At 40.7% G+C, this 25,495-nt stretch overlaps 1 protein-coding gene across 1 annotated transcript in view; it reads left to right on the top strand.

Annotated features, from left to right (window-relative positions):
- SGSM1 (small G protein signaling modulator 1) overlaps positions 1–22,040 on the top strand; it is a 49,871-nt gene extending 27,831 nt beyond the window's left edge. Inside the window, exons 5-24 of the mRNA XM_060784777.2 lie at positions 1,023–1,090; positions 1,428–1,576; positions 1,659–1,793; positions 2,319–2,443; positions 2,595–2,662; positions 3,778–3,941; positions 4,025–4,148; positions 10,806–10,944; positions 13,530–13,594; positions 15,517–15,662; positions 15,816–15,944; positions 16,070–16,252; positions 17,649–17,720; positions 18,133–18,549; positions 18,660–18,784; positions 19,185–19,267; positions 19,364–19,473; positions 19,967–20,063; positions 21,175–21,342; positions 21,426–22,040. Coding sequence (XP_060640760.2) covers positions 1,023–1,090; positions 1,428–1,576; positions 1,659–1,793; positions 2,319–2,443; positions 2,595–2,662; positions 3,778–3,941; positions 4,025–4,148; positions 10,806–10,944; positions 13,530–13,594; positions 15,517–15,662; positions 15,816–15,944; positions 16,070–16,252; positions 17,649–17,720; positions 18,133–18,549; positions 18,660–18,784; positions 19,185–19,267; positions 19,364–19,473; positions 19,967–20,063; positions 21,175–21,342; positions 21,426–21,514 — 2,656 coding nt within the window. The 3' untranslated portion in view covers positions 21,515–22,040. The remainder of the gene's footprint in view (positions 1–1,022; positions 1,091–1,427; positions 1,577–1,658; positions 1,794–2,318; positions 2,444–2,594; positions 2,663–3,777; positions 3,942–4,024; positions 4,149–10,805; positions 10,945–13,529; positions 13,595–15,516; positions 15,663–15,815; positions 15,945–16,069; positions 16,253–17,648; positions 17,721–18,132; positions 18,550–18,659; positions 18,785–19,184; positions 19,268–19,363; positions 19,474–19,966; positions 20,064–21,174; positions 21,343–21,425) is intronic.
- Positions 22,041–25,495: the final 3,455 nt, after the last annotated feature.

Genomic DNA, 25,495 nt, shown 5'->3' with positions numbered 1-25,495 from the left:
GATAGTAATATTTATTAAAATTTATATGTAATATATTAACATTTGAATTAATGTTTACTAATTATATTGATATTAAGCATGAACAATTTATATGACTTAATCAACAATATTTATAACAGCAATAATTTAAAAAATTAACAAAATTTTATCTTTAATGGTAATATGGATATTAAATACATATGAATACATCATATTAGTTAATGTTAATATTTCTCTTAAAAATATTATATTAACATAAATAATAAATTACAAATATATATAAATATTTAATTCAAATTTCTTAGTTAATATTATAGATTTCTAAAATTAGCAACAATACTAATAAATTGAAGCCCCGGTGGCGTAGTGGGTTAAAGCACTGAGCTGCTGAGCTTGTTGATCGAAAGGTCGCAGGTTCGATTCCGGGGAGCAGTGTGAGCTTCCGCTGTCAGCCCTAGCTTCTGCCAACCTAGCAGTTCGAAAACATGCAAATGTGAGTATATCAATAGGTACCGCTCCGGCGGGAAGGTAACGGCGCTCCATGCAGTCATGCCGGCCACATGACCTTGGAGGTGTCTACGGACAACGCTGGCTCTTCGGCTTAGAAATGGAGATGAGCACCACACCCAGAGTCAGACATGACTGGACTTAATGTCAGGGGACTACCTTTACCTTTACTAATAAATTAATGACTAGAAAATGATAATAAATATTAATTTCAAAATAAATAACAATATCTTATGATTCTTTCTGTGCATATTTTCAGGAATATAGTTTTCGGAATATTTCTGCAAACATTTTAAAGAATATATTTTTGTGAAAAATTCTGCAAATAACTTTATGAATATTTTTTGAGAATATTTCTGCAAACATTTTTAATGAATATATTTTGTGAATATTCCTGCAAATATTTTTGTAATTATTTTAATGACTATTTTTGTGAAACGAAACTATCATAAGGCTTAATGGAAGATCCCAATCCAATCCAATATTATTATCCATTATTTGGATGGAGATATATTGATTTTTCTTGTCTTCTGTAGTAAATACTATGAGAAGGAAGCCTTGCTGATGGACCCAGTCGATGGACCGATCCTTGCTTCGTTGCTCGGTAACAAGGACTAATTAATTAATTTCGGCCATCTAGTGTTCAGTATTGTAATTGCAACTTAAGCCAATGCATTTTTTCCAATCTCTTTGGCACTACTTACTGTTCAGTGTTATATTGCAAGATAACACCTTGTGTTCAGTCTTATATTGCAAGCTCATAGTCTTCAATGGCATGCCATTCATTACATTGCATTTTAGGGACACCTAGTGTTCAGTCTTATATTGCAGATAATTCATTTCAACCTAAATATTTATTTATTAGTATTATTATTTTTATTATTATTATTATTATTATTATTATTATTATATATTTATTTATTACATATTTATTTATTAAGTGGGGCCCTGTGCCTTGGAATACACCCGGATGAAGACTTCGGACCACTTCTGGACCGATCCGTCAGCTGACGAACTGGTGCAGCGCCACCGCATCCATGGCTCCTCCCATGGCCGCCAGGACTCTCCCACCAAGCGCCCTGCCCTCTGTGTACGTCTGTAATGGGAGGATTAATTAATGTTATACGTATATATAGGGCTCAAGCTAATGACCCGTTCTATAATTCGGACAGATCCAGAAGAGGCACTCGTCCACTGGGAGCATGGATGACCGGCCTTCCCTCTCGGCCCGGGATTACGTGGCCTCCCTCCACCAGAACAACAGGGCCACCCTCCTCTATGGCAAGAACAATGTACTCGTCCAGCCGGTCAGTGACATTATTTATTAATTTATTAATTATATTATTTGATTATTATGTAATATCATTGTCTGGTTATTAATTATTTATTCCTATTTATTATTTTGGATTACAAGCTCTTCATTGCATTCCCCTTTAACGACACCTAGTGTTCGGTCCTATATTGTAAGCTCATAATGTTGTTATTATTATTATTATACAGTATATAATTATTATATTTATTATATACATTGCTATTTTATTTATTTTACTCTTGTATTATCTATTACTGTTATTTCATATTTCATATTATTATTACTTTAATAATATTATTTTACTGTGTTGTTATATTTTTGTTATTTTATATTTATTATTGTTGTTACTTTAATTGTATACCAGAAGCAGTTAGTATAGATGGCTTTTAGGGTTTTATTATTATCATTTATATTATTTTATTATTATCTCTAGGAACTTTCTTTGTCCTCCAGGACATCTCTATGGTAACTTCCTGTGGGAGTCCTCCTAGCACTTACTTCTCTGGTTTTCTCTTCCTAGCGAGATGACATGGAGGCCATTCCGGGCTACCTATCCCTCCACCAGACGGCCGATGTGATGACCCTCAAGTGGACGCCAAACCAGCTCATGAACGGATCCGTGGGGGACCTTGACTATGAGAAAAGGTTGCGACTCCCTCTTTGAAGTCATCTGAGGTCTCCTTGGTCGGTCTAGATGACCTTTGGGGTTCAATCCTGTCCAAAATGATCTTTGGGGGTTCAATGGATATCTGTCGGGAGGGTTCTCACTATCTATATATCTATCTTGTTACTGTAGCGTCTACTGGGACTATGCCATGACCATCCACTTGGAGGAGATCGTCTACTTGCATTGCCACCAACAAGGTGAGTCTATGGGGAATTCATCCAGGTAGGCCTTGACCCAACTATAGTAGACCCAATGAAAGCCCATTGAATCTATGGGATAGACCTTTGGATTGACTCGCCGTTGGGTCTACCAATGATCAAGATGGCCAGCCATCAACCTAAGTGGTCGAACCCAGTGAAAGACCATTGAATCTATAGTGTTGACCTTTGGATTTGGCTGACCCTTGGTCAAGATGGCCAACCAGCAACCCAATTGGTTGAACCCAAGTTGACCCATTGAATCCATGGGGTTGACCTTTAGATTGGGTTGACCCATAAATAAGTCAACTGATCATCAATACAAGAGCGTTGAACCCAGTGTAACTCCATTGAATCCCTGAGATTGGCCTTTGGACTGGGTTGACTCTAGGTCAAGACAACAAATCATCAGCCCAAGTGGTTGAACCCAAAGAAAACCCACTGAATCAATGGGATTGATTTAGAGATTGGGTTGACTATAGGTAAAGACAGTGAACCATCAATTCAAGTGGTTGAACCCAATGAAACCTCATTGAATCCATGGGATTGACCTTTGAATTGACTTACCATTGGGTTGACTCTAGGTCAAGATAGCCAACCATCAACCCAATTGGTTCGGCCTAAAGTAGACCCTTTGAATTCATATGATTGACCTTTGGATTGGGTTGACTCATGGCCAAGACAACCAACTATCAGCCCAAAGGGTTGAACCCAATCAAACCACATTGAATCCATAGGATTGACTCACTGTTGAGTCATGGTCAAGATGGCCAACCATCAACACAAATGGTTGGACCCAATGAAACCTCATTGAATCCATGGGCTTGACTTGCCATTGGGTTGGGTCATGGTCAAGATAACCAACCATCAATCCAGATGGCTGAACCCATTGAATCCATGGGATTGACTTGGTTTTGGGTTGGCTCATATTCAAGGCAATGAACCTTCAACGCAAGTGGTTGAACCCAATGAAACCCCATTGAATCCATAGGGTTGTCCTTGAGATTGGATTGACCCATGGTTAAAATAACTGACAATCAGCTCAAAATTGTTGAACCTAATGAAACCCCATTGAATCTATGGGACTGACCTTCGTTGTTCTCTCTCTCCCATAGTGGACAGTGGAGGCACAGTGGTTCTGGTGAGTCAGGATGGGATCCAACGCCCCCCTCTCCGGTTCCCCAAAGGAGGGCACCTCCTCCAGTTCCTATCCTGCCTGGAGAATGGCCTCCTGCCCCATGGACAACTGGACCCTCCCCTGTGGTCCCAGAGGGGAAAGGTAAACATGGCCACATTTCTCCCTTTCGCCATCATGTCATTCCCGTCTTCCACGTCCCTTAATTGTGCCCCACTTCCTTCCAGGGGAAGGTCTTCCCGAAACTGAAGAAGAGAAATTCTCCAGGGTCTTCGGAATCAGACAAAGAGGATGAGGAGGCCACCGATTACGTCTTCCGGATCCTCTACCCGGGCATGCAGTCCGACTTTGGTGAGTCTATTGGGATGGGGGAATATTGGTTGGATCTTCTGGATTGTTCTCAGCCCCAGTGAGTCAATGGGTTGATAGAAACAGCTATTGTTGACCCATAGACTCAACTGCTGAGTGTTGTCAACATGATGGACTCAATGTGTTCTTAGCTGATGGTGATGATGATTTTTTTGTGTGTGTCAGGAGCGACTTGAAAAACTGTAAGTCACTTCTGGTGTGAGAGAATTGGCCGTTTGCAAGGACGTTGCCAAGGGGACTCCTGGATGTTTGATATTTTAACATCCTTTTGGGAGGGTTGTCTCATGTCCCCGCATGGGGAGCTGGAGCTGACAGAAGGAGCTCAACCCACTCTCCCCAGATTTGAACTGCTGACCTGTCGATCAGCAGTTCTTCTGGCACAAGGGTTTAACCCATTGTACCACAGGGGCTCCGATGATGATGATAATAATATCCCATTGAATGAACTGTTGGATGGTGAGTCAACATGATGGTCTCAGTGAGTACTTAAACGATGGTGATGATGATGATGATATCCAATCACAGTAGATCCATTGAATAAACTGTTGAGGGTTCACTCAACATGATGGGCTCAATAGGTCCTTAGATTGTGATGATGACAATATTATCCAATCACAGTAGACCCATTGTGTCAACTGCTGAGTGGTGAGTCTTTAGATCCTACTATAGTAGTCCCATTGAGTCAATGGACCCTTAGAACCAGTAATTGTTGACCCGTAGACTCAATTGTTGGATGGCAAGTCAACATGATAGACTCAATGGATCCTTAGATCCAACCATAGTAGACTCATTGAGTCAACTGTTGAATCAACAGATCCTTAGAACCAGCCATTGTTAACCCATAGACTCAACGATTGGTTGGTCAGTCAGCATGATGGACTCAATGGGTTCTTAGTTGTTGTTGATGTTGATAATAATATCCAATCACAGTAGACCCATTGAATCGACTGGTGAGTGATGAGTCAACCTGAAGGATTTCCATAAATAAAAGTTCCATTGAGTCAATGGATCCTTAGAACCAGCCATTGTTGAACTGTGGACTCAAGTGTTGGATGGCGTGTCAACATGATGTAGTCAATTGGTCCTTAGATCCAACCACAATCAACCCACAGACTGAACTGTTAAGCATTGAGTGAACATTATGGACTCAATGAGTCCTTAGATCCAACCACAATAGACCCTTACTGTTGAGTGGAGAGTCAACATGGTGGAGTCAATGGGTCCTTAGATCCAATCATGGTAGACCCATAGTCTCAACTGTTAACACTCGAGTCAACATGATGCAATCAATGAGTCCTCCAACCTTGGTGGACCTATTGAATCAACTGTTGAGTTGACATGATGGAGTCAATGGGTCCTTAGATTCAACCACAGTAGACCCAACATGAAGGTCAACCCCACGGGGTCAATGTCAATCCCAGTGATTCAGTGAGTCTACTGTGATTGATCTCGAGGACCCATTGACTCCATGGGGTTGACCACCATATTGGCTCATCAACGCTTGATTCCTTGGTTGACCCTAATGGCCCATTGACTCCATGGAGTTGACATTTGTTGACTCCCCATCCCACTCCTGATTCTCCTTTTCCTCCTCTTCAGTTGTGCTTAATGGTCCTTCTTGCCATCTCCTGGGCTCCAACAACACAACTCTGATGTCTGGCAAAGTGGTGGTAATCCCGAAACCATCTCTGGACTCTCTTGGGGTGGCAACCCACATCTCCCCGCAAACCATACAATGGTCTGGTCAGGAAGACCATTGTGAATTATGCGGTTGGCATATTTACCTTAATAGCTATCATTTCCTCTAGCTTCTTGAATTTCCTCCTACATATTGATTGGATGATGATTATGTGACCAACTTGGATCATGCCGCCTCTCAGTTTCTTTCCAGTAAATTGTTTCCCTTTTCTTCTGATGTTGATTTTAATCAAGGTTTAATACTCGTTTTAAAAAAAAATTGTTTTCTTTCCAATGACTAGTTTGTTTTTCATATGAGTTTCATTCTTGCAATCTCGATTTTTCTCCTGCAATCTGTTTCCTTCTCGTACTCTCATATCTGAGTTTTCATTCTCGTTCTTTAATCTTGCCTTTTTCATTCTTGTAATTTAATCTCGATTTCTTGCCGATAACTTTTTCTTCTTGTACTGATTTCATCTGAGTTTCATTCTTGTATTTTCATCTGTTTCTCTTGTTTTGGTTCATTTCAATCATAGTTTCATTCTCATATATTCGTTTTCTCTCGTTTTGGTGCCGTAATTTAATCTTGATTGTGATCTAGTAACCCATTTCCTTTTCTTTTCGTACTAATGTCATTCTCATACTTTCAGTTTCTCTTGTTTTGGTTCCGTTTCTATCAGAGCTTAACACATTTCCATTTCTTCTTCTTCTGATTTTATCTGACTTTCCTTACATACTTTCATCTCTATTTCTTTTGTTTCATTCTCATAATTTAATACTGCTTTCTCTCTAATAGCCCTTTTCTTCTTGTAATGATTTCATCTGTGTTTTATTCTTGTGCTTTAGTCTCAATTTCTTCCGTTTTGGTTCCATTTCACTCTTGTACTTTCATCTCAGTTTTTCTCGTTTTGACACCTTAATTTAATCTCAACTTCTGTCTAATAACCCATTTCATTTTCTTCTCACACTGGTTTCATCTGAGTTTCATTCTCATGTTGTTGTTGTTCATTCGTTCAGTCGTCTCCGACTCTTCGTGACCTCATGGACCAGCCTACGCCAGAGCTCCCTGTCGGCCGTCACCACCCCCAGCTCCCTCAAGGTCAGTCCAGTCACTTCAAGGATGCCATCCATCCATCTTGCCCTTGGTCGGCCCCTCTTCCTTTTGCCTTCCACTTTCCCCAGCATAATTGTCTTCTCTAGGCCCTCCCGTCTCCTCATGATGTGGCCAAAGTACTTCAACTTTGTCTCTAGTATCTTTCCCTCCAGTGAGCAGCCGGGCTTTATTTCCTGGAGGATGGACTGGTTGGATCTTCTCGCGGTCCAAGGCACTCTCAGCACTTTCCTCCAACACCACAGCTCAAAAGCATCGATCTTCCTTCGCTCAGCCTTCCCTAAGGTCCAGCTCTCACATCCGTAGGTGACTACAGGGAATACCATGGCTTTGACTAGGCGGATCTTTGTTGCCAGTCTGATGTCTCTACTCTTCACTATTTTATCGAGACTGGACATTGCTCTCCTCCCAAGAAGTAAGCGTCTTCTGATTTCCTGGCCGCAGTCTGCATCTGCAGTAATCTTTGCACCTAGAAATACAAAGTCTGTCACGGCCTCCACGGTTTCTCCCTCTATTTTCCAGTTGTCAATCATTCTTGTTGCCATAATCTTGGTTTTTTTGACGTTTAGCTGCAACCCGGCTTTTGCGCTTTCTTCTTTCACCTTGATGAGAAGGCTCCTCAGCTCCTCCTCGCTTTCGGCCATCAGAGTGGTGTCATCTGCATATCTGAGGTTGTTAATGTTTCTTCCAGCAATTTTCACCCCAGCTTTGCATTCATCCAGCCCCGCACATCGCATGATGTGTTCTGCATACAAGTTAAAAAGGTTGGGTGAGAGGATGCAGCCTTGCCGTACGCCTTTCCCAATCTTGAACCAGTCTGTTGTTCCGTGGTCAGTTCTGACTGTTGCTACTTGGTCCTTGTACAGATTCCTCAGGAGAGAGACAAGGTGGCTTGGGATGCCCATCCCACTAAGAACTTGCCACAATTTATTATGATCCACACAGTCAAAGGCTTTAGAATAGTCAATGAAGCAGAAGTAGATGTTTTTCTGAAACTCCCTGCCTTTCTCCATTATCCAGCGGATATTGGCAATCTGGTCTCTCGTTCCTCTGCCTTTTCTAAACCCAGCTTGAACATCTGGCAACTCTCGCTCCATGTATTGCTGGAGTCTTCCTTGCAGGATCTTGAGCATTACCTTACTGGCATGAGAAATAAGGGCCACTGTACGGAAGTTGGAGCAGTCTTTCGCATTTCCCTTTTTTGGTATGGGGATATACGTTGATTTTTTCCAGTCTGATGGCCATTCTTGTGTTTTCCATATTTGCTGGCAAATGGCATGCATCACCTTGACAGCATCATCTTTTAAGATTTTAAACAGTTCAGCTGGGATCCCATCGTCTCCTGCTGCCTTGTTGTTAGCAATGCTTCTTAAGGCCCATTCAACCTCACTCCTCAGGATGTCTGGTTCTAATTCATTCACCACACCGTCATAACTATCCTCAATATTATTATCCTTCCTATACAGATCTTCTGTATAGTCTCGCCACCTTCTCTTGATCTCTTCAGCTTCTGTTAGGTCCCTGCCATCTTTGTTTCTTATCATACCAATTTTTGCCTGAAATTTACCTCCAATGTTTCTAATTTTCTGGAAGAGGTCTCTTGTCCTTCCTATTCTGTTGTCTTCTTCCACTTCCATGCATTGCTTATTTAAAAACAGTTCCTTATCTCTTCTGGCTAACCTCTGGAATTGCGCATTTAACTGGGCATATCTCCCCTTATTATCCCTGTTTCCTTTTGCTTTCCTCCTTTCTTGGGCTACTTCCAGTGTCTCAGCAGACAACCATTTTGCCTTCTTGGTTTTCTTTTTCTTTGGAACGTACTTTGTTGCCGCCTCCTGAACAATGTCTCGGACTTCTGTCCATAGTTCTTCTGGGACTCTGTTTACTAAATCTAGTCCTTCAAATCTGTTCTTCACTTCCACTGTATATTCGCTAGGAATGTTAGTGAGATCATATCTAACTGGTCTGTGTATTTTCCCTGATCTCTTTAGTTTTATTCTAAATTGGGCAATAAGAAGTTCGTGATCTGAGCTACAGTCAGCCCCAGGTCTTGTTTTCACCGACTGGATGGATGTCCGCCACCTTTGGCTGCAAAGGATGTAGTCAATCTGATTTCGGTGTTGACCATCTGGTGAGGTCCATGTGTAAAGCCGTCTTTTAGGTTGTTGGAAGAGAGTATTCGTTATACACAGCGAATTTTCCTGGCAGAATTCTATCAGCCTGCGTCCCGCTTCATTTTGTTCTCCCAGACCATGCTTGCCTGTGATCCCTGTTGTCATTTGACTTCCCACCTTGGCATTCCAGTCTCCTGTAATGAAAATAATGTCTCTTTTTGGTGTATTATCCAGTAGGTCCTGCAGATCCTCATAGAATTGATCTACTTCTGCTTCTTCAGCAGCTGTGGTTGGGGCGTATATTTGGATCACTGTGATGTTGAAAAGCTTTCCTTGCACTCGAATTGAGATCATTCTGTCATTTTTTGGGTTGTATCCAAGCACCGCTTTAGCGAATTTCTTATTAATTATGAAGGCTACTCCATTTCTTCGATGTTCCTCTTGTCCGCAGTAGTAGATCTGGTGGTCATCTGATGTGAAGTGGCCCATTCCAGTCCATTTCAGTTCGCTGACCCCCAGAATGTCTATCTTTAGTCTTGACATCTCACCAATAACAACATCCAATTTGCCCTGGCTCATAGATCTTACATTCCAGGTTCCTATGGTGTGTTGATCTTTAGAGCATCGGATTCGTCGTTCGCCTCCAGTACCGTCGGCCGCTAGCCTTCCTTTCGGCTTTGAGCTAGCTGCGTCATCACATCTGGGGCTAGTTGAACTTATCCTCTGCTCCTCCCCAGTAGCATTTTGGCCATCTTCCGACCTGGGAGTCCCATCTTCCAATGGCATACCGACATATCTCTGGTTGTACTGGTCCATTTAGTTTTCTTGGCAAGGATACTGGAGTGGTTTGCCATTGCCTTCCCCAGGGATCACGCTTGGTCTGACCTCTCTGCCACAACCGTCCCGTCTTGGGTGGCCCTTCACGGTTTCGCTCATGACATCATTGAGGTGCTCAAGCTCCAGCGCCCCGACAAGGCGGTGATCCTTTGCTGGAGTTCATTCTCATACTTTCATCTCAATTTCTCTCATTTTGGTTTTGTTCCTATCAGAGTTTCATTCTTATATTTTGTCTCAATTTCTCTCATTGTGCTTCTGCTTCTATCAGAGTTTCATTCTCGTACTTTCCTCTTGATTTCTATGGTTTTGCTTCGACTTCTGTCAGAGTTTCATTCTCATACTTTTCTCTCAATTCCTCTCATTTTGGTTCTGTTTCTATCAGAATTTCATTCTCCCACTTTCTTTTTGATTTCTCTCATTTTGCTTCCACTTCTATCAGTTTCATTCTCACACTTTTCTCTCAATTTCTCTCATTGTGCTTCTTTCTATCAGAATATCATTCTCCTACTTTCCTTTTGATTTCTCTCATTTTGCTTCCATTTCTATCAGAGTTTTATTTTCGTACTTTCCTCTCAATTTCTCTCATTTTGCTTCCACTTCTATCAGTTTCATTCTCATACTTTCCTCTTGATTTCTCTCATTTTGCTTCCGTTTCTGTCAGAGTTTCATTTTCGTACTTACCTTTCGATTTCTCTCATTTTGCTTTCATTTTTATCAGTTTCATTCTCATACTTTCAATTTCTCTCGTTTTGCTTCTGCTTCTATCAGAGCTTCATTCTCATACTTCCCTCTTTATTTCTCTCATTTTGACGCCATAATATACTCTCCATTTCGGTCTAATAACACATTTCTTTTTCTTCTTGTACCGAGTTTATCATAGTTTCTTTCTCCGTTCCCCAGTTTCCCAGGACATAATGGATGCAGCTTCAGGCGCCATTCCACCAATATGGCAGCCAAGCACCCGGAAGTCTTCCTGCTCGTCATGTTCCCACAGTGGCTCCACCGATAGTGGACCACCCAACATGTGCAACCATGAAAGGTAACTACACTTTTGTCTGGAAACGAACAAGAAAAAAATGGAATATTATATAATACAAAATAATAATATAAAATAATAATGCGAAACTAAATTTATAATAATATAAAATAAGAATATAAAAATAATATGTATAATAATATAATACTATAAATGAAATACCATAGCATAAAATAATAATACAAAGTAATAGTATAAAATATAAAATAATAATTTAAATTTAAATTTAAAGAATATGTACAATATAATATAAAATGAAATAATACCATAGTATAAAATAATACTATAATACAAATTTAAAATAATAAATAATAATAATATAATATGTATAATAATATGTAATATGACAAAATTGTATAACTTATTTATATCTATCTATCTATCTATATCTATAATAAATCTATATCTATATACATAATAAAAGTCAACGTTTGTATGTGGGTATGTTTGTGGCAGCGTTCTGATTGGTTGCCACTGTGGTACTATTTGCATAAGGTCTCTGATTGGCCAGCCACAACACTCCAAGACTTCCAAGTGGCTGAGAAGGGAAAGGAAATTTGCATATGGTTTCTGATTGGCCAGCCTCAACAGGAGCCCCTGTGCCAGCAGGACTGGCCTCTGATTGGCCAGCAAAAAAACTCCAACATTCTGAGGAAGCGGGCGGGGGGGGGGGGGGGGAGGGCCTGAGGCTGTGGCAGCTTTCTAATTGGTTGCCACTGGGGTACAATTTGCATATGGTCTCTGACTGGCCAGCATCAACAATGACAGAAGAAGAACTTTGCACACGGACCCCCCAAGACCCACTCTACATCCTGGTGCAATTTGAGAGAGGATAGACCACCGATGAAGGCATTTGCAGTAGTTTATATCACTTCCTTAGAGCACTGTGGCCCACACCAGTGACGGATCTGGACCAAACTTGGCACTTGGGATACTGTTAGTGTACCGACCACCCCGCGGCACTACAGTCTCCTTACCTGAGCTAGCTGGAGTGGTCTCGGACATGGCATTGGAGTCTCACCGACTTTTAGTCTTGGGGGACTTCAATGTTCATGCTGAGACCTCTCTGTCTGGAGCAGCTCAGGACTTCATGGCCACCATGGCAACCATGGGCCTGTCCCAATTAGATTCTGGTCCCACTCATAGTGCTGGGCACACACTAGACCTGGTTTTCTGTCAGGGATGGGATGATGGTGGTGGGGTGTAGGAGCTGACCATCGCTCCTTTGCCATGGAGCAACCACTACCTGATCAGGTTTAGACTTACTGCATCTCTTAACCTCCGCAGGGGTGGTGGACCTACTAAAATGCCCCAGGAGACTTATGGATCCGAATGGATTCCTGACGGCTCTTGGGATTTTCCCACCTCTTGGCAGGTGACTCTGTCGATACCTTGGTCTCCTGCTGGAATAGTGAGATGACCAGGGCAATCAACACAATCGCCCCGGAACGCCCCCTGTCAAGTAACCGAGCTAAACCAGCCCCTTGGTTTACTGAGGAGCTGGCAGCGATGAAGCGAAAGAAGAGGTGGCTAGAGCACGTGTGGCATCGGAAGAAGTCCAAATCAGCGCAAACACGTCTAGACACCTTCTTAAGATCCTATGATGCGGCAATAAAGGTGGCACAGAAGTCATTTCTTGCGGCCAATATTGCGTCTGCAAAGAACCATCCGGCCGAGCTATTCCGAGTAGTCAGAGAGCTGTTAAATCCACCGAAAAGCGAGATCCCTGATGACTCGATGGCTCGCTGTGAAGCATTTGCTCAGTTCTTTGCAGATAAAGTTGTGCTGATTTGTTCTGAGTTTGATGCCACGTTAACAGCAGTCTTGAGGATGTGACGAGAGCACCTGCTTGTCTGGTTTTATTGAATTCATTTCAGTTGGTTCAGCTTGAGGATGTGGACAGGATCCTTGGAGAGGTGAGACCTACCACATGCATCCTAGACCCCTGCCCATCCTGGCTGATAAAAGAAGCCAGAGGGGGTTTGGCAGAGTGGGTAAAGGTGGTGGTTGATGCCTCCTTACAGGAGGGCAAATTTCCAGCCAGCTTAAAACAAGCTGTTATAAAACCGCTGTTGAAAAAACCATCACTGGACCCCACCCAATTAGTCAACTTCCGGCCAGTTTCCAATCTCCCCTATTTGGGCAAAGTTGTGGAACATGTGGTGGCTTCACAACTCCAGGGTTTTCTGGCCTTCGGGCAATCAGGTTAAAGGACAATTGATAATGTTGACTATGGCATGGAAGAGGATTTGGATAAGTTAAGCGGAGTAATCATTAGTAGATGGCTAGCTAAACAGCCACCAGACGGACAATAGCTAATCAGAGTGTAAGTATACTGTTTTAATCTTTATTTATTAATGTTCATGTATAATTGTTATATTTGTTATTCTGTATTTTATGATGTGGCATTGAATTATTGCCCATTGTAAGCCGCCCTGAGTCCCCCCAGGGGTTGAGAAGAGCGGGGTAAAAGTATTCGAAATAAATAAATAAATACCCAAACCAGTATAAAATAAAAGAACGCTACAATATAAAATAATATAACAATATGTATAGTAATATAATGAATACTTACTTTCTCTCCACAGAACTCCACTCAAGCTCCTTTGTGACAACATGAAATACCAGATACTTTCTCGAGCATTTTATGGATGTGAGTCTTTCTCTTTTCTCTTCCTCTGGTGCTAAATGATGGGATATGTAGTGTCAACACACTTCAGGAATGTTGAGAAAAAAACTGTTAAATCGGGAACAATGTCTTAAAATTGTAATAATTTGGGAATGTGTAAGAATTCAGTAACTTATGGGAAACTATGATAAAAATCTATATACACAATAGAAGTGAAAATTGTGTATATGTGTATGTGGCGGAGGTGTCCATTTACACAGACAGCCTCCAACCTCCACAAACACCTATACCCTACAGTGCTGAAGAGCCACCAAAAGCTCTCCCTCCAATTTTGCCTGCCACACAAGGAGGACAATTTCATCCTAGATGTTCTAATGGGACATCCCAGGGTTCCTCTTTTTTCTCCATTAGTGACCCCACCCACTGCCTTTCCCTTAACCCTTTACTACCCTTTCCTATGGCACATAGCAAATAGGAATTGTTCAGCAACTGAATAAGAGGTTTGGGGGGAATTGATATTGATGTATAGGAGTTATAGTTCACCTACATCCAGAGAACACTGTGAATCCAACCAATCTTGGATCTGGACTACACTTGCCATAGGTGATGGGATTTCAAGTACCTCCACTCACTTTCTGAGACCACTGTGACTCCCACAAATGATGGGCCTGGACAAAACTTGCCACACAGACCCCCTCATGACCCACTTTATGTCCTGGTGCAGTTTGAGGGAGGCTGGACCATGGATGATGGGATTTGCAATATCCTCATCCACATCCAGAGACTACTGTGACCCCCACTAATGATGGACCTAGACCCAACTTGTCCCACAGACTCTCCATTACATGCTTAACATCCTGGTGAGTTTTGGGAGAGGATGGACAGGAACAATGGGAATTGCAGTATCTTCTCTGACTTCCAGAAGCCACTGCGACCCAAATGCATGATGCAACTGGACAAAATTTCTCACACATACTCCCTATGATGCACTTTCTGTCCTGGTGAGGTTTGGGGGAGGATGGACCATAGACTATGGGATTTGCTTTCTGTACCTTCACCCACTTCCACAGACCACTGCAACCCTCACAAATAACAGGCCTGAAACAAACAAAATCCCCATGACCAATAGACATACTGGACCCCACCAATTACAGATCTGGACCAAACTTTGAACACAGAAACCCCTGTGATCAATTGAACATACTGGAAGAGTTTGGGGAAAGACTAACCCACCCATGTGGGAGTTGTAGTTCACCTTGCACCCAGAGAGCATACCCAAGCCCCCAATGGTGGATCTGGAACACACATGGCACACAGAACCCTGATTGCCAACAGAACATAATGGAGAGATTGGGGAGGGAATGACCCATCTGTGTGGGAGTTGTAGTTTGCTCTGCATCCAGAGCACTCTGAACCCCCTCCATAATGCATCAGGACCAAACTTGGTACACAGACCCAACATGTCGAACTGTGAATACAGGTGGAGTGGGGATCTAGAGAGCACTGAACCCAGCTAACATCGGATCTGGAGCAAACTTGGCACACAGAGGCAACATGGCCAACTGGATACAGGCCGGGTTTTTGCATTTTTTAATGGGAGCATTAATACAAAACAAAACCAAAGACTGGCGTTACCTAAGTGATATTATCTTTCACCCCAAAGCATACAATGCCTTTTCCAAATAACCCGAGCACTGCTGGGTTCCCAAGGTAGTATGTAGCACATAGTAGATGGAAGGTGGACTAAATACGATAAAAGGTACAACACCTGGAAGCTAAGTAGGGTTGGCCCTAGTTAATATTTGAATGGGAGACCACCAACGGATTTATTCCCTAAGAAAACTCTCTTGATTAGTTGAAATCTATGGATTGAAGGTCTTTCTTGGTCAAGTGGGACATTAGCTTGTGTTTCTGGGGCATCGCTCACCAATATATCTATTTCACAGGGCTGGCCTACTGCCGCCATCTTTCCACCGTGCGGACACACCTTTCGGCGCTGGTCAACCATGACATTGTGTCCCCGGATGTGCCTTGCGACGCAAGTTTGGGTCTGATGGCCGACGTCTGGGAGGCGTTTCTGCAGGACAACACGGTAATATGACCATCTTATGATACAGTTCTATGGCCTGTGTCAGAAGTTGACCACGGTATACTTCCAGGAAAAGGTTTCAGGGCTTTGGATATATCAAAACCAAGATGTATCATGATGTGACCTTTGCCCTTTCATCTAATTTTTTGCTCCCAGAAAATCAACGAAAGCGAGTTGCTACGGCTGGTCTACTTTGGAGGCGTCCAGCATGAAATCAGGAAATCTGTTTGGCCTTTCCTCCTTGGACATTACCAATTCAGGATGTCAGAAGCAGAGAGGAGAGAGGTCAGTTCTCCATAAGATGTGGATGATTGAGATCTATCATTCATAGGATTTCCATGAGTCAAAGCTGAGATCTGTTCATCATAAGCCAACACTGTGGGTGATGGAGATCTATCTCTACTTCCTAGGTTGACCTCCAGACCCGCTCAGCCTACGAACAGACGATGGCAGAGTGGCTTGGCTGTGAGGCCATTGTCCGCCAGCGCGAGAAGGAGTCGCACGCCGCTGCGTTGGCCAAATGCTCTACGGGGGCCAGCCTAGACTCCACCATGGAGCGCCTCATGCATGGCCACTCCACCCTCAGCAGCGAGGTGAGATGGCCAGCATACAGTGACCCAAGGGTCTGGGTTGGGTTCAGCAGTAGGGTAGAATTAGAATAGTCCATAAGTTGAGTTGGGTTGTCCAATGCTTGAGTTGGATTGTCTAATGTTTGAGTTGGGTTTCATTGAGTTGCGTTGTCCAAGGATTTAGGTGTATTCAATTGGGTTGGGTTGGGTTCAGTTGGCGTCGTGTCAGGAGCGACTTGAGAAACTGCAAGGACGTTGCCCAGGGGACGCCCGGATGATTTGATGTTTTTATCATCCTTGTGGGAAGCTTCTCTCATGTCCCCGCATGAGGAGCTGGAGTTGATAGAAGGAGCTCATCCACCTGTCCCCAGATTCGAACCTGCGACCTGTCGGTCTTCAGTCCTGCCGGCATAGGGATTTAACCCACTGCGCCACCGGGGGCTCCTTGGGTTCAGTTGAGTTAAATTGAGTTATTATTAGTATAGTTGGGTTGGGTTCAGTTGAGCTGAATTGAGTTGTTATTATTATTATTATTATAGTTGAGTTGGGTTCCGTTGAGTTGAGTTGGGTTCACTTGAGTTGAATTGAGATCTTCTTATATTGTTGTTGTTGTTGTTGTTGAGTTGGGTTGGGTTCAGTTGAGTTGAATTTTATAATTATAACTCAGTTCAACCCAACTGAACTGAACCCAACCTAACTGGACCCGGCCTAACTCAACAGAACCAAACTCAACTCAACTGATGAACAAAACTCAAATCCTAGACAACCCAACTCTGAATTGAACCCAACTCTACTCAAATGAACCCAACTGAATACAACTCAAATCTTGGGTAACTCAACCCAACTCAACTCAACCCAAGTCAATCCTTTGACAACTCAACCCAACCAACCCTTGGACAACTCCACTCCATTAAACTCAATGAATGCAGGTGAAACCTTGGACAGTTCAACAGTTCAACTGAACTGAACTCAAACCAAATCTTGGACAATCCAATTCAACCCAACTCAACTATAATAATCATCATCATCATCATTCAATTCAACTCAACTGAAACCAACCTAACTCAATTGAACCATCCCAACCCAACTATAATAATAATATTTTTTTTCTTCGTGGACTCTGTGAATGCATACATGTGGAGCATCTGCGTTTGCGCAGGCTCCAACAGAAAACTTCCAAAGTTTAAAACCAAGGTTTTTGTGTTAACCCTGCCCAGTTTAGGTGACCAATGTTTCACTTGGGTTCGGTTCAGTTGTGTTGTCTAATGTTTCAGTTGGGTTCCATTGAGCTGAGTTGTCCAAGGGTTGAGTTGGGTTGGGTTCCGTTGAATTAATTTGAGTTCTTTTTGTAGGATTTTATTAGTTAGGATAATAATCTGTTGGTTTTTCCCTATTCGGGTTCCTTCTTTTCTCTTTCAAGTCTTCGCAGAGCAGCAGCTCCGGCCCGCAGAAACTGACACGGCTTCAGAGCGACTCAAGCGGAAGCACCCAGGTGGGGTGACTATTGCTTTCCCATTCCTTGCTTGAGTGGCCCCTTTGCCCCTATTGGATCCCCCCAAAGATTTGAGGTCAATACCTTATTCAAATTTGGTGGAGCTTAGACCCAATTTATTTGCCATAATGATAAGTTTTACTATTGAGAATTTGTCTCATTTCCTATAGAGGTTACCGTACTGTCAAGTTAATGCAGTTTCACCCCACTTTGCAGTCTTTGGACTTATAGTTTGGTGAGATATCACCACCATTCTTAGGCAGAACAGGCAAAGAACATAACAGAAAAGTGTCTTTTACTCAGAGAACACCCAAAAATACATTGAAAAAATATTGGTAGATCCACTGTTCTCAAATCGTCCTGATTTCATATTTTTTGGCTCTCAACCGTCTCGATTCTGTCTTTTGTGCAGGTTTTCGAATCAGTTGATGAAGCAGAACAAACTGAATCCAAACCTGACAACGGTGAATCAAAACGGGCCAAAACACCAGACCGGATGGATTCCGAGGATGGTGACAGCAGTTTCTTCGATACTCTTCTTCTTGTACAAAATTCATATGGTGCTGAAATGGAAGTGGAAAACCGAATGACTACGGTGGAGGGTGAGGGTGAATTACGGGGTCCCGATTTCCTCGATCAAGAGAAGCCTTCCAATGAGAGTTGGGTTGACCGCAACGGGGAGCGTCCAAACTCAAGTGAAGAAGACGACCTCTCGGAGGAGCCAGAAATGGAGAGCCTGTACCCACCGCTGGACTCATGCTCCTTGGCTGTCACCGACTTGACCGTCAGGGAAGTCTCACCCGTCTCGTCTTCGGGGGTCACTTATTCCGTGAGTATGTTTGTTTGAGGAGTTAGAAATTATAGTATAACCTTTTATTTTGGAGGAGGGTTGTCCACAGTTGACTAATTATGTTGTACTCATCCATGTCTGCCCTTTAGCCTGAACTGCTAGACCTCTACACGGTCAACCTCCACCGGATTGAGAAGGACGTCCAGCGGTGCGACCGTAACTATTGGTACTTCACCCCGGCCAACCTGGAGAAGCTCCGGAATGTCATGTGCAGGTAAGAGGATTCCATAGTAGGCCCACTTCCTAGGTCCAAAGTCATGGAGTCCTGATTCCATGAAAAATCCACTTCCTGGGTAGGTCAAATTCCATAGAAGGCCCACTTCCTAAATCGAAGGTCAGAGGATGGGATTCCACAGAATGTCCACTTCCTGGGTGGAAAGTCTGAGGGTCAGATTCCATAAAATATCCATTTCCTGGCTCAAAAGTCCGAGGGTCAGATTTTATAGAAGGTTCACTTCTTGGGTCGCTCAGATTCTACAGAAGATCCACTTCCTGGGTCAAATGTCTGAAGTTGAGATTCCATAAAAGATATGTTTCCCATGTGGGTCAGATTCCATAGAAGGCCCACTTCCTAGGTCAGATTTCATAGAGTTGACCCCTCTTCCTTTCCTCAGCTACGTCTGGCATCACCTGGACATCGGCTACGTCCAAGGGATGTGCGACCTTTTGGCCCCGTTGCTGGTCATCTTGGATGATGGTGAGTTTGCGGTTAAGGTGGAGCCTCTCCTTTAGCTCTTAGGACCCATGTGTGCTGGAGCTTCTTGACAGCCTCCCTCTTCCTGTCTTTACCCAGAAGCTCTTGCGTTCAGCTGCTTCTCCGAACTCATGAAGAGGATGAACCAGAACTTCCCCCATGGAGGAGCCATGGATACACACTTTGCCAACATGCGATCCCTCATCCAGGTACCGGCCATGGAGTGATCCTCTTGGGGGACTCTCTAGGAATCTCTCGGTCCTTGATGGTCATCGCGTCTCATTGGAGGACCTGGAGAGTCCTAGATTGGACAACTTCCCATTTGAAGGTCCTCCAGCATGACTATGATTGACTTCATGCTGGAGGACTGCATTTGTAAAGAGGCATTTGTAGGTCCTCCAGTGCTGGTGGTGGGCCATAGAGTCTTACTGGAGGACCTGGAGAATCCTAGATAGGACAACTTCCCATTTGTAGATCCTCCACCATGATGCTATAGTCATAGAATCTCACTGGAGGACCTGGACAGTCTTAGATAAGACGGCTTTCCAGCATGACTCTGTGGTCAACTTCATGTGAAATTCCTAGAGAGGATAGCTCTGTGTGAATTTGTAGACCTTCCAGTGCCTAGGGGCCAACCACAGAATTGTGTTGGAGAACCCAGAGATTTCGAGAGAAGGGCCTCTTCTTACTCTGATCTTGCAGATCTTGGACTCAGAGCTCTTTGAGCTGATGCATCAGAACGGCGACTACACCCACTTCTACTTCTGCTACCGCTGGTTCCTCCTGGACTTCAAGAGAGGTCAGGCCTTTGTCTTCTCCATCTTCTTCTCCATCCATCAATCGTTTCTCCTCCATCTTCATTCTTCTAGTTCCTCTCTTGTCTCTTCCATCTTCTCCTCCACCGTCTTCTTTCTCCTGGTTCTTCTCATCTTTCCATCATCTTCTGCTCCACCTTCTTCTTCTCATCTTCTCCATCTTCTCCTTCTTCCTCCATTCCTTCGTTCTTCTGGTTCCTCTCTTGTCTCTTCCATCTTCTCCACCTTCTTCTTTCTTCTGGTTCCTCTCATCTTTCCATCATCTTCTCCTCTACTTTCTTTTGGTTCTTCTCATTTTCTCATCCATCTTGGTCTGCTTCATCCATTCCTTCTCCTTCTTTCTCCTTATTCTTCTCATCTTCTTCTCCATCCATTCCTTCTTCTCTTTTCTTCTGGTTCTTCTCTACTTCTCCATCTTGGTCTCCTCCATTCCTTTCTTCTTTCCATCATCTTCTCCTTCACTTTCTTCTGGTTCTCATCTTCTCCATCTTGGTGGTCTCCTTTGCCTTCTCCTCTGTTCCTCCTCCATTCCTTTTCCTTCTCCTTCCTTCTGTTTCTTCTGGTTTTCTCCTCCATCTTGGTCTCCCGCTTCTTCTCCATCCATTCCTTCTCTTTCTCCTCCATCTTCTCCTCATTCCTTCTCAGTCTTCTTTCTTCTAGTTGTTCTCATCTCTTCATCCATTGCTCCATCTGGGTCTCTTCCATCTTCCTCTTCTCCTTCCATTCCTTCTCCATCCATTTCTTGTCTTCCTTCTGGTTTGGCTTGTCTTCTTCTCCATTTTGGTCTCTTCCATCACCATTCCTTCCCCTCCTCTTTTCTTCTGTTTCCTCTCATCTTCTCCCCCACTTGGTTTTCTTCTCCATCCATTCCTTCTCCTCCAGGTTCTTTTCGTCTTCACCATCTCCTCCTCTATTCCATCTCCATTCCATCTTCTCCGTCTTCTCTTTTTCCTCAGAGCTCCTCTATGGGGATGTCTTTTCCACCTAGGAGGCCATCTTCATCCTGGTCTCCTCCTCCATCCCTTCCTACTTCTTTCTTCTGGTTCTTCTCCATCTTCTCCTTCACTCAGCCCTTCTTTCTCCTTCTTCCCTCAGAGCTCCTCTACGAGGACGTCTTCTCCGCCTGGGAGGCCATCTGGGCGGCCCGTTGCACATCTTCCTCCCACTTTGTGCTCTTCATGGCCTTGGCGCTGGTGGAGCTCTACCGAGACATCATCCTCGAGAACAACATGGACTTCACTGACATCATCAAGTTCTTCAATGGTAGGCTTCTCCCCCTTTTCCAAAATGGCTCCTCCACTTAAACAATCGACAACTCCCAGAATCCTCTTCTTTTTGTGTTCTAGAAATGGCCGAGAGGCACGATACCCAGGCGATGCTGAAGCTGGCCCGGAACCTGGTCTACAAGGTCCAGACACTCATTGAGAACAAATGAATGACTCAACGAACAAAGGGACAGACGGACGGATGGATGAGAGGGACCGGGAGGAAGACCACATCTCACATGAATGAAATGGGTTGGGAGTTGTAGTCCTACCGTTGACACCAATGAATGTTATTGGGAGGAAAGGGGTGGAGAATAGCCATCAATCTATCTATTGATCAATTCAGGGGAGAAAAAGAAGATGGAAGAATAGTCACTCAATCTACCAATTTGGAAGAGAAAAGGAAGAAATGGATGAAAGAATAATCCACCGATCAATGAATTCCTAACAGTTAACATTAGAACAGCTCCCTAAAATCCAATTAACATTTGATTCAATTGACAATTATTTAACAAGTATTTAATTAATGAGTAAGTAATGACCAGTTATTTAACTGTTCATTACTCATTAATTAAATAGTTGTTAATTAACTACAGGCTAATTCATTATTCATTAATTCCTCATTAATTATTAAGAATTAATGAACACCTAATGAATGAATGATTAAGTAACATTTACTTAATTACCGGTTAATCATTCATTAACATACAGTTAATGATCAATTAACTAATACTTAATTAATGATTAATTAATCGTTCATTACTTCTTCCTTAAATAATTCTTAAATCATTAATTACATGTTATTTAATTAATGATTAATTAATTATTCATGAATTAACAATGAAAATTAATTAATGTATGATTAAGTAACTGTTACTTAATTATGGTTAATCAATTCATTAATTAACTTAAAATTAATGATCAATTAGCAATAAGTAATGAATGATTAATTAATTACTGGTTAATTGCCTATTTATTGCTTAATTAATGATAAATTAAATATTGATTAACTGAGAAGTAATAATCATTAAGGATTAATTAACTATACTTAATGATCAATTAACAATTAGTAATTAATGATTGAGTAATTAACTGACAAGTAATGATTAATTAACAAGCAATTAATTAACCAACAATTAACAACTAATGACTATTTCATGATTAACTGACTAATGAACGACTCATTAATTACACCCCAACTTGGTTTTCTCCACCTCTTTGGGTAATTAATCAGGAATGAAGGAATATGAAAGCACAAGTCGGAGGGAAGTAATTTTGCAAAACAAAAGATTAAATATTATATATAATATATTGAATTTTCAATTTAAAAAATGGGGAAAATGCAATTTTGTGAGCTGAGCGCTGTGTGAAATGTGTGTGAATGTGTGTAATTTAAGCAGAAATGAATATATGTGAATATATTGTATTTTGATTTTTCAAAAAGCACAATCCTGAGCTAGTGAACTCTCACCATAACTATTATTATTATTATTATTATTATTATTATTATTATTAAATATATTTAAATAACGTATTCCTACATAAAATCATTGTGATTGTTCATATTAAAATAATAATAGTAAATATTTTTAATAAAAAATATTCAATAAATAATATTACTATAATATTTATTTAATATATGATTAAAATATTTATTATTATTATTATTTTATTTAATACTAAATTAAACAATAAAAGTAAACATTCACAACTTAGATCATTGATAATAATTACTTTTATTTCATTTAGTAATATCATATTGCTAAATAATATAATAATAGTAAATATTGTTAATCATAATATAGTAAATGAATTATATTAATAGTAACAGCAACATATTTAAAATATGTTACTAAATGTTATATTTATTTATTTAGTAATATATTCATCCTATTCAATAAATATAAAATATTTATTGAATATTCAATATTTATTTAGTAATATGTTTAAAGAATGTAGTGTACAAAATTTTATTGTGGTCACTGACCAGCACAAAGCGCTCTGGGAGGGGAAACACAACTGTTACAATAACCTGTGTTTTAAAATAGAATTTTAAACTGTTTTCTAATTACTTTTAAATAACTTCTTCACTGGGGAAAGAATATACTAATAAATACATTTAATAATAAATATATAATTTATTTCATAATATATTCAAATAATATACTACTAAATAAATATAAAATAACAATTATTAAATATTCATTTTGTAATATATTTAAATAGTATACAACTAAATAAATTTAATATTTATATTATTATTTAGTAACATTCTACTAAATAAATATAGTTATATTAATAATATTAAATATTCATTTAGTATAATTAAATTAAATGCTACTACATAACTATAACATTATAATATTATAATTTTAGTAGCATATCATTTTAATACATTTTGGTACATTAAATTATAATAATATAAATAATATAATATTTATAATATAATATTTATATTAATATAATATTTTTATATTATATTTATTTTCATAGCATATTAATATATTAATTTGGTACATTATTTTAATGTATTACTAAATAAATTATAATAATAAAAAATATTTATAATATAATATTGATATTACTATTATTTTATTTAGTAAGATATTAAAACATACTATTAAAATAAATATAATTATATTATTATTCTATTTATTTTAATAAAAAGTAAAAGGTTTCCCCTTGACATTAAGTCAGCATATTATTTTAATATATTATATATATTTTGGTACATTATTTAAATATATTCCTAAATAAAATGTAATAATATTAATGTTAATAAATTCTACTACGTTTAATAATATTTAATTTATTGATTTATATAATTGATTTATATAATTAACTTATTTAGTAATATATTCAAATAATATACTAAAATAAATATAATTATATACTACTAAATGAATGTAAGAATATTTATATTAATGTAGTTAATTTATTAAGTAATATATTCAAATAATAATAGTAATAGTAATAATAATCCCCATTTCCCCCCAGCTTAAGGAATCTTTGCCCGGAATTTGCTGCTATTGCTATCAGATTAAAAATAATATATATTTTCTAGCCATTTCTGTGTGTTTCTGTGTAAATATAAATATATGTGGGATATGCAAAAGAAATATTTATTTTAATGTTGTTGTTGTTATTATTATTATTATTATTATTATTACTATTACTATTATTATTATTACCTGTATGTGTGCTGAAATTCTCAAAAGTGGCCAAATCTTGTCTAAATATAACTATATATTATATAGATTACATATATATATCTATAGAGAATATATATCTATGTGAATTAAACATGGCACAAGGAAATAAAACTGGTTTCGTGTCGTTATTTCTATTTTTTTATATATATAATATATATAATATTTCAATACTACCTTGCAAATTCCACACCAATGGAGAGAGAGAAAGGAACTCTGGGTTGTCCATGTGGGAGTTATAGTTCACCCTACACCCAGAACACTCTGACCCCTATCAATGATGGATTTGGACCAAACTTTGACCATAGAATCCTGGTGACCAACAGAACATACTGGAGGTGTTTGTGGAGGAACTGACCCCTACCCAAATGGGAGCTATAGTTTACCCTGCGCCCAGAACACTCTGAACCCCACCAATGACAGATCTGGACCAAACTTCGAATGCAGAACCCTGGTGACCAACTGAACATTCTGGAAGATTTATTGGGGGGTGGGGAGCGAACCCACCCACGTGGGAGTTGTAGTTCACCCTGCACCCACAAAGCCCCCATTGGTGGATATGGAACACACGTGGCACAAAAAACCCTGACAGCCAACAGAACATACTGGAGAGGTTGGGGAGGGAATGATCCACCTGCGTGGGAGTTGTAGTTGACCCTGCATACAGAGCACTCTGAAACCCCTTAATAATAGATCTGGACCAAACTTGGCACACAGACCCAACATACCCAACTGTGAAGACAGGCAGAGTTTGGCAGTGATTGCCCTGGGAATCTGGGAGTTGTAGTTCACCTGTTTCCAGAGAAATTGTGACCCCCGTCCCACCAAGAATGGTCCAGGACCAAACGTGGTACAGAGAAGGCCCAGGACCAACAGAACATCCTGCAGGAGTTTGTGGGAATTGACCTTGATTTTGGGAGGTGTAGTTCACCTGCACCCAGA

Source organism: Anolis sagrei, chromosome X (assembly GCF_037176765.1).
Source record: "Anolis sagrei isolate rAnoSag1 chromosome X, rAnoSag1.mat, whole genome shotgun sequence".
NCBI lineage: Eukaryota > Metazoa > Chordata > Lepidosauria > Squamata > Dactyloidae > Anolis > Anolis sagrei.
This window is presented reverse-complemented; position numbering and strand designations above follow the sequence as displayed.